The sequence below is a fragment of the Chiloscyllium punctatum genome, chromosome 32, assembly GCF_047496795.1.
Source record: "Chiloscyllium punctatum isolate Juve2018m chromosome 32, sChiPun1.3, whole genome shotgun sequence".
NCBI lineage: Eukaryota > Metazoa > Chordata > Chondrichthyes > Orectolobiformes > Hemiscylliidae > Chiloscyllium > Chiloscyllium punctatum.
This window is the reverse complement of record NC_092770.1, coordinates 44,833,423-44,849,540: the sequence shown is the minus strand read 5'-3', so window position 1 is coordinate 44,849,540 and position 16,118 is coordinate 44,833,423. Positions and strand designations below refer to the sequence as shown.

The 16,118-nt window shown below is 41.5% G+C and overlaps 1 protein-coding gene across 2 annotated transcripts in view; it reads right to left on the bottom strand.

Annotated features, from left to right (window-relative positions):
- LOC140458130 (cystine/glutamate transporter-like) overlaps window positions 1–16,118 on the bottom strand; it is a 76,255-nt gene that overhangs the window by 24,660 nt on the left and 35,477 nt on the right. For both annotated transcript variants that reach the window (XM_072552240.1, XM_072552239.1), the window contains exons 6-7: window positions 7,750–7,794; window positions 3,947–4,070 (exon numbers count right to left, since the gene is read on the bottom strand). In XM_072552240.1, coding sequence (XP_072408341.1) covers window positions 3,947–4,070; window positions 7,750–7,794 — 169 coding nt within the window. The remainder of the gene's footprint in view (window positions 1–3,946; window positions 4,071–7,749; window positions 7,795–16,118) is intronic.

The following is a 16,118-nucleotide window of genomic DNA, read 5'->3' as shown; positions in this document are numbered from 1 at the left end:
ATTGGCTTGTCCCGAGGCAGAAGTATTTGAATGTTGTAGGACTCTATTAGGGCTGACATGTGGGAGCAATGACATTCCCATCTGACTTATCCAGCTTCTTTCAAACAACTCGCATTAATGTAGAACTTAGATGGGTTTAGGAACAGAGCTCTGAAGTGTGGTGTTGAGAATATTGAAGAGCCTTTCATTAAAAGTGAGGAAGGGGAGAATATGGCATGCAAAGTCCAGAGAAAGAAGATAAAATGATGTGGAAAAAGGATATAAAGGTAGAGACAATTATGTAGAAGAAATATTGCCTCAAATTATAATTTTTATTAATGCTTTTTCAGTTTATGCACATTTTTATGCTGTTTGTCACATTAGAGAAATGAGAGCTGAAAGTTTACTCTGATGAGAATTCTGCAAATTAAATTAACTTTGGTGTGTGTGTGTGTGTGTGTTACTGGTCAGTAACCAGTTTGGATATTCTTGCTCCCTTGGCACATGAGGCCTAACAGAACATTGGTGCCTCATATAGCACGGAAAAACCAGGCCTATCAGGCTGACATGTGCCAGGTATGAGTCGATTACACCATTTTCCTCACCTCCCCTCCCATCACCTCATTCCAGATCCAACCCTCCAACTTGGCACTGCCCTTTTGACCTGTCCCACTTGTCCATCTTCTTTCCCACCTCTCTGCTCCACCCTCTGCTCTGACCTATCACCATTACCCCCCCACCTGCAACCACCTATCACCTTCCCAGCTACCTTTGCACCAGCACCCCCCCCCCCCCACTCTCCCTCCTACTTATCTCTCTGCCACCCCCTCCTGCCCCAAATTCGTGATGAAGGCTTTATGCCTGAATCATCGATTCTCCTGTTTCTCGGATGCTGCATGACCTGCTGTGCTTTTCCAGTGCCACACCTTTTGACACAGATATGAGTCAGCCTTATGGCTCAGGTCATACACACGGCGTAGGCCTCTGAAAAGGAGGACTCAATATAACTGGGGTATAAGGTAGCAGGATGAGTGAACAGAGCGGTGTTCATACATCTATCTAACATGGGAATGCTTCTTTATTTTTGGTAAGTACGTACTCAAGCAAGCTGAGTTCAAAATTCACAATAGGGAGATCTTATTTGCGAAACAGAGATATTTGAGTACGGTGATAAGCCGGGTAGGTATTTAGCGTACTTGGCCAGAAAGAAGAACGCTCGCCAATCTATTACCTCTATTAGAGAGAGTGCTAGTACTTCGACCTGCGATGCCAAAAAGATTAATGCAGCATTTAGAAAGTTCTATTTTGAGCTGTATCAGTCAGAGGGCTGTGAGTACAGAATGAGGAAGATAGAGTCCTTTTTAAAGAATTTGGACCTTTCGGGTGTAACCTCGGAGCCGGTGGCCTTTTTGAGTGACCCCTTGACAATTCAGGAAGTGCAGGAGGCAGTGAGGCTGCTCCAGAGGGGTAACGCACCCGGGCCAGATGGATTTCTATAAGGAGTTTATAGATGAACTGGCCCAGCCACTCTTGGACATGTACAATTATTCATCCTCTTTGAGAGAAGCAAATATCTGTCTCATCCTTAAGAAAGGGAAAGCCCCGGAAGATTGTACTTCATACAGACCTATATTGTTATTGAATGTGGATTTCAAAATGCTGGCATTACGGCTGGAGAGGGTATTGCTGTTTATTGTAAAGGAGAACCAGACAAGGTTTATTAAGGGTTATAGGTCTACCAATAATATTAGAAGAGTATTAAATACGGTTCAAGTATCGGGTTTGGTAGTTTCCCTAGACACAAAGAAAGGGTTTGATTGAGTGGACTGGCCATATCTTTTTTATATCATGGAACGATTTGTTTTTGGAGAGATTTTTACCAAATGGGTGGCAGTGCTGTATAGTGACCCGAAAGCAGCAGTGCTCACTAATGGTATAAGATCATAGTTTTAGTGTTGGCAGAAGGAAGTCGTCAAGGATGCCCTCTTTCACCACTATTATTTACATTGGTGATCGAGCTACTTGTGGAAGTCATTCAGATGGATCCCAATATAACAGGAGGATCTTCCAGTATCTTGGTTGGGCAGAATAGCTCTGGTCAAGATGAATGTTCTTCCTGGCTTATTATATCCCATGAGAATGTTCCCTTTGATGTTGCCAAGGCAAGCGCTGTGCAGGCTTTATAGCTGGCTCAGATCATTTTATTTGGCATCAAAGGTGGCCTCTTATTAAGTTGGATAAATTGCAACTTTTGCAAGAAAGGGGGCGGGGGGGAGCGGTTATAGATTTTCTGGACTTTAGGAAGTTCCAACTGAGTTCCTTGTTATTCCATGTGGCTGATTGGGCTTCTTGTGATCCGTGATCAATCTGGTTGGATATCAAAGCCTCTCAGGCAAAATGCCCCCTTATTAACCTGTTGGTTATGGATAAGGTGAGAACTTTTACGGATCACTGTAAAAGTCCGATTGTCCTAAACACAGTCAAACCTTGGAGGATGATGCGGCTGGGTGAGGGCAATTTACAAAAAGACCTCCCCTTTCACTCCTATAGTGGGAATGCTGGGATTTCAGCCAGGTTTGATGGACTCTGGCTTTAAACTTTTGGAGTCTAGAGGAATCTCTTGTTTGGGAGACCTATTCGATGGGGAGGTCATGATGTCCTTTGAACAGCCGGGTCAGAAGTTCGGGCTACCTAGGAAGGATCTCTTGTGATATTTCCAAGTTAGAGACTTCATACAAAAAAAACCACATTGATGGTTAATCCTTACAATTCGGACATGGAGAGGAGAGTACTCCAGTCAGCGAGTGCCCCCTCTGTTAGCACTCTCTACCACTTACTAGGTAGTAATGTGTTGAAAGACATGGAATGACTATATAAAACCTGGACTTAAGAATTAGGGGTGGAAATCTCCTCAGAGATGTGGGGGGACATTTGGGAAAAAATGTTAGGAAGATCTCTATTTGTAATAGGGCTCAGGCTATTCAATTCAAGGTACTCCATAGGGATAGGCTGGCACCAGAACCGCTTGTGAAGTTTAAGACAGGAGTGTCCCCAATGTGCCCCACATGTAAAATGGAGGTTGGTTCTCTTACCCATTGTTTATGGACATGCCACAAGATCCGCAGGTATTGGGATGATGTAGCGAGTGCTTTGGCAAAGGTTTTGGGAACTGAGATTGGGTTGGATCCTGTGTCCCTCCTTTTGGGTTTTCCAAATCTTCCCTCCCTGGATGTACATGGTAAAAAAACTGTTTAATACTCTTTCTTTCTGCACGAGGAAGAACATTTTAATGAGCTGGGTATCGGAAAATCCCCCAGGGCTGTCAAGTTGGCATAAGATAGTTATGGAACACATCCCTCTGGACTTCCATATGATGATGGTGCACCAGAACACGCAATTGTTCGAAAGAACATGGTGGCCCTTTTTGCATTATATTGATGTAGATATTTCGGCTATATTATCCAGGGCCTTTGTCTGGCCGTGGGGACTGTGCCTGTCGGTTTGGGGGCCCCTGGGAGGAAGAATCCTGTATAAATATGGGTCTACTCACTACTGCTCCCAGTGTTGGGGAGCGGTGATGAGAATGTGCTGAGTGTAGTAATTCAATTGATTGTAACTTAAACTACCTTGTTTTAACGTGGTTTAATTTTATTTTGTCCCTTTATTTATTTTTTCTTCTTTCTTATTGGTTATTTATTGAACTGTAGTTTTTATAGCGTTTTTTTGTTTTTTGTGTGTTTTGGTAGCTTGTGGAGTAGATTAGTAGTTTGGTTTTTCTTTTTGTTTCGTTGTTGCTATTATATTGTACAGCAGTCATACTATTTTGTACTAGTTTTGTAAATTTGTAAAAAACCTAAAATCGTTTTGTCAATAAAAATATTTATAAGAAAAGTTCACAATAACGATTGAAAAGGAGGAAAAAATGTAAAGGAAAAATAGATGATAGTGAGTGTTCTTGGTTACCTACCACAGCTACTGCACCAGATGCTAACACCTCATCTGCTGTCAATACTGTGTAGTATGCCACATTTACGAGTAAGTAGAGTATTGTAACAATGATCAGAGAGGAGATAGTTGCCAGAGGAATATTCCTGCAAAATACAATATATAATCAGAAACTGGTTAATAATGAACTTTGCTTAAAATTCATTTGAAGATATTGATGATTAATGACAGTTTGATAATGTTTAACCTTGTGATTACATGGTGAGAGTAAATGTATACAGAATTACATACATTCTGAGATAAGTACTTAGCTTGCTCAAAGTTTGGGAAAGATTTGTAGCTCGGGTGCTCGTTGTTGTGGTTGTGTTCACCGAGCTGGGAATTTGTCTTGCAAACGTTTCGTCCCCTGTCTAGGTGACATCCTCAGTGCTTGGGAGCCTCCTGTGAAGCGCTTCTGTGATGTTTCGTCCAGCATTTATAGTGGTCTGTCTCTGCCGCTTCCGGTTGTCAGTTCCAGCTGTCCGCTGCAGTGGTCGGTATATTGGGTCCAGGTCGATGTGCTTATTGATTGAATCTGTGAATGAGTGCCATGCCTCTAGGAATTCTCTGGCTGTTCTCTGTTTTGCTTGTCTTATAATAGTAGTGTTGTCCCAGTCGAACTCATGTTGCTTGTCATCTGAGTGTGTGGCTACTAAGGATAGCTGGTCGTGTCGTTTCGTGGCTAGTTGGAGTTCATGGATGCGGACTGGGATTTTGTACACTACAAACCAACCGCCACTCTCAGACAACAACTCACCAAGACGAAGGACCCGATACCCAGCATGAGCAAAACCAATGTAGTGTACAAAATCCCATGCAAGGACTGCACAAAACACTACATAGGACAAACAGGAAGACAGCTAACAATCCGTATCCATGAACACCAACTAGCCACGAAACGACACGACCAGCTATCCTTAGTAGCCACACACTCAGAAGGCAAGCAACATGAGTTCGACTGGGACAACACTATTATTATAGGACAAGCCAAACAGAGAACAGCCAGGGAATTCCTAGAGGCATGGCACTCATCCACAGATTCAATCAATAAGCACATCGACCTGGACCCAATATACCGGCCACTGCAGCTGACAGCTGGAACTGACAACTCAAAGCGGCAGATTCAAACCACTATAAATGCCGGAGGAAACATCACAGAAGCGCTTCACAGGAGGCTCCCAAGCACTGAGGATGTCACCTAGACAGGGGACAAAACGTCTGCAACACAAATTCCCAGCTTGGCGATCACAACCACAACAACTTAGCTTGCATAGTGTACAGAGTTAGGAAGGTGACCTATTTCATGCTGCTCCCACCCTATTCCTGCTAGCCTGGGATTCTAGAAACAGAAGCAGACTGGACTAGAAGCAGACATTTTGAGAGTGTAATTAGGAAATTACTTCTTCATTCAAAGGTTGGTAGAAGTTTAGAACTGTTTTCTGAAGCTGGATCAATTGTTATTTTAAACTTATAGATTTTTATCCGCCAAAAACAATAAGGGATATGGAGCAAAGGCAAGGCATCTACTATTGGATTTATCTTGGGGCTTTGTGACCTCCACATTGGGACCTCTGTGTTTCCTAGGTTTGTACTGGCTGGCAGTAGGATCAGCAGCACTCTCTTCTAAAAACTACTTTCTAATTAAGACAATAAATTGGTGAAAGTGTAAAGATTGGGGGTACCTTGGAAGAATTGCATTACCATATAGTGGATCTGGCTGTAGACATAAAATACAATGATGATCAACATGTGGGATAGCCTTACGGATAGTGATGGAGACAAAATACCTGAAGGCATTTAGTGAATAATAAGATATTGCTGTGGAAGTCATTGAAGGCTCATCTGAATGGCTTTTGTCATTGATAATTTTTATGATTTGGTGACTGTAAAGACTTCTGAAACAGCATGCAATACAGACACAAAAAGAAAAAAGGCAATTTAAAAAGGGACAGGAATAATTTCGAATGGATAAAATCCATTATAAGTGGAGTATAAGATAAAGCAAATAAAATGAGCAGGTGCTTTATTACAGTTTATTTGATGTATTGCAATCAAAGGGAATCAACATTCATTTACTTAAAGTGCATCTTGAACAAAAAAATCTCTGTCAAACATTTATCTCTTTACAAGGCAGATCATAATTGCATCACTTTCACCATATGCCATGCACATTTCACAGCATAATTACTTAAAAGTAATTTGCCTTGTCGACTGTGAAAAAACAGTGATACTGCTCCAAGGATGATACGTGTGTTGGAGGTGAACTTGCAGATGTACCTGTGCATCTGCTGCCCTTCTCCTTCTAGGAAGTGGAGATCATGGGTTTGCAGGTTCATAGCTCCTTGAAAGTAGAGTCACAGTTAGATAGGATAGTAAAGAAGGTGTTTGCCTGTATTGATCAGTGCATTGAGTATAGGAGTTGGAAGGTCATGTTGAGGCTGTACAGGGCATTGGTTAGGCCACTTTTGGAATATTGTGTGCAATTATGGTCTCCTTCCTATCGGAAGGATGTTGTGAAACTTGAAAGGGTTCAGAAAAGATTTACAATGATGTTGCCAGAGTCAGAGGGTTTGAGCTATAGGGAGAGGCTGAATAGGCTGGGACTGTTTACCCTGGAGTGTTGGAGGCTGAGAGGTGACCTTATAGAGGTTTATAAAATCATGAGGGACATGGTTATGATAAATAGACAAAGTTTTTTCCCTGAGGTGGGGGAGACTGGAACTAGAAGGCATAGGTTTAGGGTGAGAGGGGAAAGATATAAAAGGAAACTAATAGACAATATTTTCACACAGAGGGTGCTGTGCGTATGAGCTGCCAGTGGAAGTGGTGCAGGCTGGTACAATTACAACATTTTAAAAGGCATTTGAATGAGTATATGAACAGGAAGGGTTTAGAGGATATGGGCCAAGTGCTGGTAAATGGGACTAGATTAGGTTCGGATACCCAGTCAGCATGGACTAATTGGCCTGAAGGATTGTTTCCATGATGTACATCTCTATGACTCTGAGTCTATGACTCAAGTGAGTGAACAGTTTTCCCTGATTCACATCCCCTATTTCCCATTGACTTCAATTTTCCTTGAGCTCCTTGATGCCACACTCAATCAATTGCTGCCTTGATGCCAAGGGCAGTCACTCACACTTGACCTCTGGAGTTCAGTTCTTTTCATTTGATAAGTTGATTTTATAGTTACACCATATAAAATGTGTTCTGGGAAGAGATGTCAGTATCTTTAGAGTGTTGCTTTGAGGAACTGGTCGACCTGATGTTTCAGCAGCGTATTTTGCCTGTCTTGTTGAAGAGTGAGTGGAACAAGTTAAAGAGAATGCAGTAACTAGTAGTGGAAGGGACAATGAGGGCTGTTTATTGATCAGACTATTGTGTTTGTAGTAGATGTGTACGTACTAGCATGCTTGTTGCTGATTGATCCACTGAGTATAATTGATGATAATATGTTTCTTGTGGAAGGGTATTTGAATGTCACTGATCACAAGGCCACTGCTTTTGGAAACTGTGACACTGGTAAATCTTGATGGTGTTTTTAACTGAGATTCAACAGAAGAGTAAATCTCAACCAAGATAGTTGTTGAAATCTCTAGCCCTTCTTTCAACAATTTAATGGAGATCTCTATAATCACCTACATAGGCAGACTGAACCTCAGTTTAATCATTTTTCTGAATGACATTAAATGATGGAATGTCATTTAAATCCTTTGATTCTGATTAAAGGATTATAACATTATTTATTTGCTTGTTGATACGAATTAGTACAACTGTCATACATACCTTTCTGGGTTAATTATCTCCTCTGTGACGAAGTTCATATAAAACCTAAAAGAAGAAATTCAGAATTGACTGTAATTTTAAAGAAGCATCAACATATAATTAGTATCCCTTGTCATTCACACAATCATGCAGCATCCTTCACCTGTTGATAAGCACTATATTAACTCACATCAGCCACATATTCTTTACCAGGTTAACACACACAACTCACATGTCCTTTATACTATCAGTGTAAATAATTCATATTATGTAACATTTACTGGTTCACACACTCCATTTATAGCCTTTTCAATTAGTAATATGCATGAATGACTATAATTCAGGATTGTCTCTAACTATTTTGAATTATTTAAGTGGCTTGACAATCATTTCTGTATACAAAGTGATTCTTTTTTACAAAATGCATGTTCCTTGCTGTGTACAGATTGATATGTATGGAATGAGGATCTCACTTGCTCATGCGAAGAGTCTGCGTGTGATCTCTTTTAACATGGAGATACTGTTGCTCTGTAGCTACCACATGGGTCTTGCTGACCAGGAAACCTTTATGCTCTTTACCCCTGCCATAGGTTATTGGGAGAGTTTACAGGTTGCTTGGCTGTATTATGACACAATCCTCCTTGACATCAAGTCATGAATGGGACTTGAAGCTTCTTGCCTGGAGGTTGGGACATTATCATTGCACCAAAAACCTGTAATGGATTGTGTAGGGGTTAACAGTTTTCTGCCAATGGTGTAAACTGCTGACTAAAGAATATATAGGATGACCAGATGACAGAAAAAACATTGCAGCACAGCCAAGCTTTACATTGGACAAACAATTATCCTTGGATCACTCAGAATGTTTTGTGTCACAATTTCTTGCAGTCAAGACTTTATTTGGGGGTGTCATAAAAAAGGAGTGAAATATAGAAAATCTCCATTTTGCCAACTGTAAAATACAGAAAACTGACCCCCCCCACCACCCCCCCCACCCCCACTCCCAGTAAACAGTAAAGTTATACAGCATTACTATTTAACAGAATTGAAAGCTTTACAAGAAAGAAAATAACATGCGGTTGCAATACTATTCAATTTCAATTGCAGCATTGCTATTTATAGAAGTAGATGTCTTCAAGGGGAAGAGATTGCAGTAGCATTCAGAGACTGGAGAATTTAAAAGCTTTGAAGTAAGAAGAATATGCAATCACATTAGGAAGATTTAATAACAATGATAAACCATTTGGAACACAGGACTGCCTATCTTGGAAAAAAGAGTTCTTAAAGATATAGAATTTCTTCAAACTTACGTACTAAATCACAAGATGAACAAGTAACTAAATTATTGTTTCCAATAGGACCTATAGCTGATAACATTATAAATTGTCACATATGATAGACACAGATACTTTTGAAGGAGTATATAAGCTTTGGTTTACTTTAATCTGTGAATGCATAAAATTCTTGAAAGAGCAGAATTTAAGTTAAGATGTTATCACCCAGAAGAATCCATAGATTATTTCATTAATGAATTTTTAAAGATTAGTGGAAAATTGTAACTATGGAGCTTTTTAACCAGACTGTAAGAACAGCAGAATTATTGGAATTATTGATGAATCTTCATTAAATTTGTTACGTTTCATTGAAGATCTGTCTGAGGACAAAACTATTCAGATTGTGCTGGAAGCAGAAACCAGGAAGAACCACAGACAAATGTGGAGAGAAGGACAAAACTGTCACAGGAGATCAAAAGAACCTATCCACTGAAGTATAAACATTCTAAAGAGACATGTAACAGGCCAACACAATGTGTAGGCCAAACAGAGGATACTAAGTGTCAATGTCAGTTCTGTGGAACATGAAAAGTTTACAAGTACAAGTAATGCTCAATCATGACACAAGAATGCTTCATCTACAAAATGTAATTCACCTCAAAAGTACAGAAGTAAGTCACAATTTCAGAGCAGCAAAATGTCAAAAAATGACTCATACATGTATGTTAATGTGGTAGACTAATTCAGCAGGGCGATGGGACCTAAATTGTAGCTCCAGTGTTCAGGAGGTTGAGAGTAGTGAGGTTAGAAATAAGGTTTCAAGGTCGCAAGGGTGCACCGGCAAGCAGGAAGGTGGTTTGAAGTGTGTCTACCTCAATGCCAGAAACATCCAGAATAAGGTGGGTGAACTTGCAGCATGGGTTGGTACCTGGGCTTCGATGTTGTGAACATTTCGGAGACATGGATCGAGTAGGGACAGGAATGGTTGTTGCACATGCTGGGGTTTAGATGTTTTAGTAAGAACAGGGAAGGTGGTAAAAGAGGGGGAGGTGTGGCATTATTAGATTAGATTAGATTACTTACAGTGTGGAAACAGGCCCTTCGGCCCAACAAGTCCACACCGCCCCGCCGAAGCGCAACCCACCCATACCCCTACATTTACTCCTTACCTAACACTACGGGCAATTTAGCGTGACCAATTCACCTGACCTGCACGTCTTTGGACTGTGGGAGGAAACCGGAGCACCCAGAGGAAACCCATGCAGACACGGGGAGAACGTGCAAACTCTACACAGTCAGTCGCCTGAGGCGGGAATTGAACCCGGGTCTCTGGTGCTGTGAGGCAGCAGTGCTAACCACTGTGCCACCGTGCCGCCCTGTCAAGGACAGTATAATGGTGGCAGAAAGGATGGTTGAGGACTCATCTACTGAGGTAATATAGGCTGAGGTTAGAAACAGGAAAGGACAGGTCACCCTTTTGGAAGTTTTGTATAGGCCTCTGAATAGTTCTGGAGATGTGGAGGAAAGGATAGCAAAGATGATTCTGGATAGGAGCAAGATAACAAGGTGGTTATTATGGGGGTCTTTAATTTTCCAAATATTGACTGGAAATACTATGGTTCAAGTGAATGGGTGAGTATTAGTCCAATGTGTGCAGGCGTGTATCCTGAAATGGCTAACAACGGGCAAGGCCACATTGGATTTGGTACTGGGTAATGAACCCAGCCGGTTTTAGATTTGGAGGTCGGCGAGCACTTTGGTGATAGTGACCACAATTGTTTACTTTAGTGATGGAAAGGAATAGGTATATACTGCAGGGCAAGAGCTATCGCTAGGGTAAAGGCAATTATGATGCGATTAGGCAAGATTTAGGATTCATAGGATGGGAAAGGAAACTGCAGGGCCTGGGCACAATTGAAATGTGGAGTTTATTCAAAGTACAGCTACTGCATGTCCTTGATAAGTATGTATCTGTCAGGCAGGGAGGAAGTGGTCTCATGAGGGAGCTGTGGTTTACGAAATAAATTGAATCTCTTGTCAGGAGGAAGAAGAAGGCTTATGTAAAGATGAGATGTGAAGGCTCAGTTAGGGTGCTTGAGAGTTACATGTTAGCCAGGAAAGACTTAAAGAAAGAGCTAAGAACAGCCAGGAGGGGACATGAGAAGTCATTGGTAGGTACGATCAAAGAAAACTCTAAAGCTTTCTATAAGTATGTCAGGAATTAAAAGAATGAGTAGAGTAACATTAGGGCCAAGCAAGGACAGGAGTGGGAAGTTATGTGTGGAGTGCGAAGAGATAGAAGGAGCGCAAAATGAATATTTTTTGTCAGTATTCACACTGGAAAAAGACAATGACGTCAAGGAGAATACTTAGATACAGACTACTAGACTAAACGGGATTGAGGTTCACAAGGAGGAGGTGTTAGCAATTCTGGAAAGTGTGAGAATAGATAGGTCCCCTGGGCCAGATGGAATTTATCCTAGGATTCTCTGGGCAGTCAGGGAGGAGATTGCAGAGCCTATGGCTTTAATCTTTATGTCATTGTTGTCTACAGGAATAGTACCAGAAGACTGGAGGATTTCAAATGTTGTTCCCTTGTTCAAAAGGGGAGTAGAGACAACCCTGGTAATTATAGACTAGTGACCCTTACTTCGGTTGTGGGTAAAGTGTTGGAAAAGGTTATAAGAGATAGGATTTATAATTATCTCTAAAGGAATAAGTTGATTAGGGATAGTCAACAAGATTTTGTGAAGGGTAGGTCGTGCCTCACAAACCTTATTGAGTTCTTTAAGAAGGTAACCAAACGGGGGGGGGGGGGGGGTGAGGGTAATTGGTTGATGTGGTGTATATGGATTTCAGTAAGGCATTTGATAAGGTTCCCCATAGTAGACTATTGCAGAAAATACAGAGGTATGGGATTGAGGATGATTTGGTGCATTGGATCAGAAATTGGCTAGCTGAAAGAAGACAGAGGGTGATGGTTGATGGGAAATGTTCATCCTGGAGTTCAGTTCCTAGTGGTGTACCACAAGTATCTGTTTTGGGGCCACTGCTGTTTGTAATTTTTGTAATTGACCTGGATGAAGGCATAGAAGGATGGGTTAGTAAATTTGCAGATGACATTAAAGTCGGTGGAGTTGTGGATAGTGCCACAGGATGTTGGAGGTTACAGAGGGACTTGGATAAGCTGTAGAGCCGGGCTGAGAAGTGGAAAATGGAGTTTAATTCAGAAACATGTGAGGTGATTCACTTTGGAAGGAACATCAGGAATAGCAAGTACTGGGCTAATGGTAAGATTCTTGGTCGTGTAGATGAGCAAAGAGATCTCGGTGTCCATGTACATAGATCCCTGAAAGTTTCCACCCAGTTTAATAGGATTGTTAAGAAGGTATGTGGTGTGTTAGCTTTTATTGGTAGAGGGATTGAGGTTTGGAGCCACAAGGTCATGTTGCAGCTGTACAAAACTCTGGTGCGGCCACACTTGGAGTATTACATACAGTCCTGGTCACCGCATTATAGGAAGGTTGTGGACGCTTTGGAAAGGGTTCAGAGGAGATTTACTAGGATGTTGCATGGTATGGAGGGAAGTTTGGTGTTTGTCAATTTAGAATAGAGCCCATTTCTATGTATAGCAGTCTGTTTTTGTTTCTAGTCCTTGAAGTTAAACTAGTCTGTAATTGATGGACCTATTCTTTCAACCATCCTTTTTGAAAAGAGTGTAATATTTGTATTCTCCAGTACCTCTGGTACCACCCCTGAGTCCAGGAAAGATTGAAAGATTATAGCCAGTGTCTCTACAATTTTTGGTCTCACTTCCTTCATATTCTTGGATTCACCTCATCCAATTCCTTTGGCATCAAGGACAAGGAAACCGGTAGCTTTACCTTGGCTGAAGAAATAATAGCCCGGTTTGGTGTATATGAGGGAGGGTTTGTTAAAATAGGTTACTGAAATGTTATAGCACAGGTTCTGGTCAGGTCTATGGGAGTAAAGGGCCAACATTTTGCAAGAGACGTCGTTTGAGCACCATAAGAAGTGGGCAAAATGACTGTTGAGTGTTCGCACTGTATGGTGGACAATGGTCCTCAACATTCTGTTCCCATTAGGCTCTCCCTTAGCTCTATTGCACATGGTCTTGGCAACAGTATCAGATTCTGAGAAGAGAAAAAACGTATAAATGTGCAAGGGCAGGGTTCCATTTCGGATCCGTACAAGGAGATGGGTATAATTACAGTTGTCCCCTAGCCAATGGAATGCAAGCTGTTTGTGTACATGGGCAGGAGGTATAAGACCCCTTTGACTTACACAAGTGGTCGAGATAAGTCTCAAATAGGCAGCAGATGTTATGTGGAACATGAACAATTGCACATCCAAACCTAGTTCCATTAAAAAAATTCACATACAACCCTGCCGTAGAGTCAAAAGACATCAGCAGACAGGTGGCAGGAGGGCTAATATGATATTGGAAGTGATATTTCTCTTCAGAGGTTCGGCAGTAGGGAGCCTGACAATTAGATTGGAATCGGGGACTGGGACGGGGCAAGTATGTCATCTACTGATAGAGAGAAGTAACATCCTACTGACTCTGGGGTGAAGAGTGTCTTGTGGGTCATTTGTGGATTGAGGAGTTTCCCTTATCAGGCTTCTCGTTTGTCAAGTAGGGCTGTCCTGCAAAAAGGGATGGTGCTCCGGGGCCTCCTGAAAACATTTACCATAGTAACGGGGTTGATCATTTCTATCCTCACTAGGCTTACGTCTGCAGGTAAAATCAAAAAGACAGCTTTGGTACCAACACAGTAATTTTCACTGATTTTTACTGTCCAAATGGACTATATGGTCTTTCTGATGTAAAAGCCCATTGTAATAATCAATTTTAGTCACGATCTACACGTCGAAGATGCCTGGTCCAGTACACTGGACAACATCTCCTTGGCATAGGTGATGGATAGTCTCAGATCGTTCTGGATCACATCAATACTTATTGGCTTTCCCAATCAGGATGTCGTACATGATCAAGCTGATCAGTAAGTAGGCAATCCCCTACATGTCTCTCCTCTTAGTTCAAGTATCTGTGATAAGAATAGCATTAAAACAACAGCAAAATTCAAAAACCCAAATGGACAGGATCTCGGTTTCCTCGGATTCCAGTATTCTCTCCTCCTCTCCCCCCTTTTGATTGGCGCGGCAATCAATTTACTATAGTGTAGGCAGACCCAAGCCAAGCGACCAGTGACTTTGACTGTGGTAGGAGTGGTAAGTAAAACCTGGAAGGGACCATCCTAACAAGGTTGGAGACCCTTGTGAGTTCAGTTCTTAATGAGCACACACGAACCAGGTTCCACCCGTGACGAGGCTGAAAGGGAGGGAACATCAGCGTAGGCCATGCGCACCTGGGAGTGAAAGGCATGTATAACGTTAGTTACAGCAAGAACATAACTAATCATTTCTTCAGCCATGTGGTGGAAGTGGACTGAGGAGGGAGCCGAATCATTCCAAAGAGTACAGAACAGGCGACCGTAGAGAATCTCAGCTGGAGACAGTTGGGTCTTGCCTGCCGGAGTGGATCACATCTGGAATAAGACCACAGGGAGCAGCATAACCCAGGAGAGGACAGTCTCAGCCATTACTTTGGCAAGTTTAGTCTTAAGAGTCTGGTTAAAACATGCAAAAAGGCCGACAGCTTGAGGACGATAAGCACAATGCAGTTGCCAATGAATAGAAAGCTGGGAACAGAGTTCTTCATTAATATACCCACAAAGTGCGGCCCATTGTGGCAGCTAATGCACGCAGGTATACTGTAGCAGGAAATAGTTTCCGTAAGAAAAATCTTCACCACAATCTCAGCAGTAGCATTAGTAGGAGGGCTGCTTCAATCCACTTAGAAAAGACATCTACAATAACCAAAACATATCTATTACATTGGCATTTACTCAACTCAATGTAGTACAGTTGGAGTATCTCAAAATGGCTACCGGGAGACGGGTATATTCCCCTGATCACAGGGAACACCCTTGCTGTGGTTATGCTCCCAACAGATCAGGCAATGGTCACTAACCCTCTGAGCCAACAAACTGCAGGCATGTGCTCAGAAGTAAGTCACTAACTGCTCTGGCACCACAATGAGTTGTGCAATGAACACATTCAATAACCCATAGTACAAGATCACCAGACATACAAGTTTCATCTGTGGAAGTAGTCCAGAGTTGAGTGTCAGGGTCATACAAACAGCCCAACTTGGACCATAACAGCTTATCAGCGTCAGGGGCATCCCCCTGAAGTTTAACAACCTCTTGGATGGTTCGCATTAATTCATCTGAAGTAGACTGGTTTTTGTTAGAATTTGTAGGTTGCCTCATCATTCTGGGCACAACCATAAGATCCCCTTTAGAGGCTGCTTTTGCTGCTGCATCTGCCAAATGGTTGCCAATGTCAATTAAACCTTCCCTATTATGATGAGCAGTATATTTTATAAATTTATCAGCTGTAAAAATTATTTTTGAGAATCTCTCGATCTGTCTTATTTTCCTTTTTATTTTGTAACATTTGGTTTTGCTCCTCCCAAAGCCTCCTAACTCATCCACTCTCTCTATATTGCAAGACTACTATTCCAAAATCCGGTGTTGAGTAACCCAGAATTTCTTCAAATCAAATTTTGGATATTTTAAGCCATCACCCACTGCCAGGTTGCAATTTTTATCTTTGTACTTGTTGGATTTTGAACTGAAGTCCCAGTTTCACATCATTTCTATCAGAGGTTGTTTATTTGCACCTCTGCATCTTTCTCATAATTTGCCACTGAAACTGCTGTACATTACAGCTTTGTCACTTGCAGACTTGACTGCTTTGATGGTTTCCCAGATATGGTGTCACCTCACCAGTGAGTCCTAGTTGACTATCAACAGCATCCCCACTGAGCTACATTGTCTTTTGACTTAAACGGAATTTGATGTGTACTTCCATGAAGATTCATTTCCCCTTTGGAAGTATCACTGTCTATTTAGAAAATTGTATTTTAAAGATTTAAATTCACTTTTAAAAATGTCTTTTAATATTGTGTTGTCACATATGTTGAAATATTCATCTGTTTTAAATTGTTTTGAAAATAAGAAATTATGG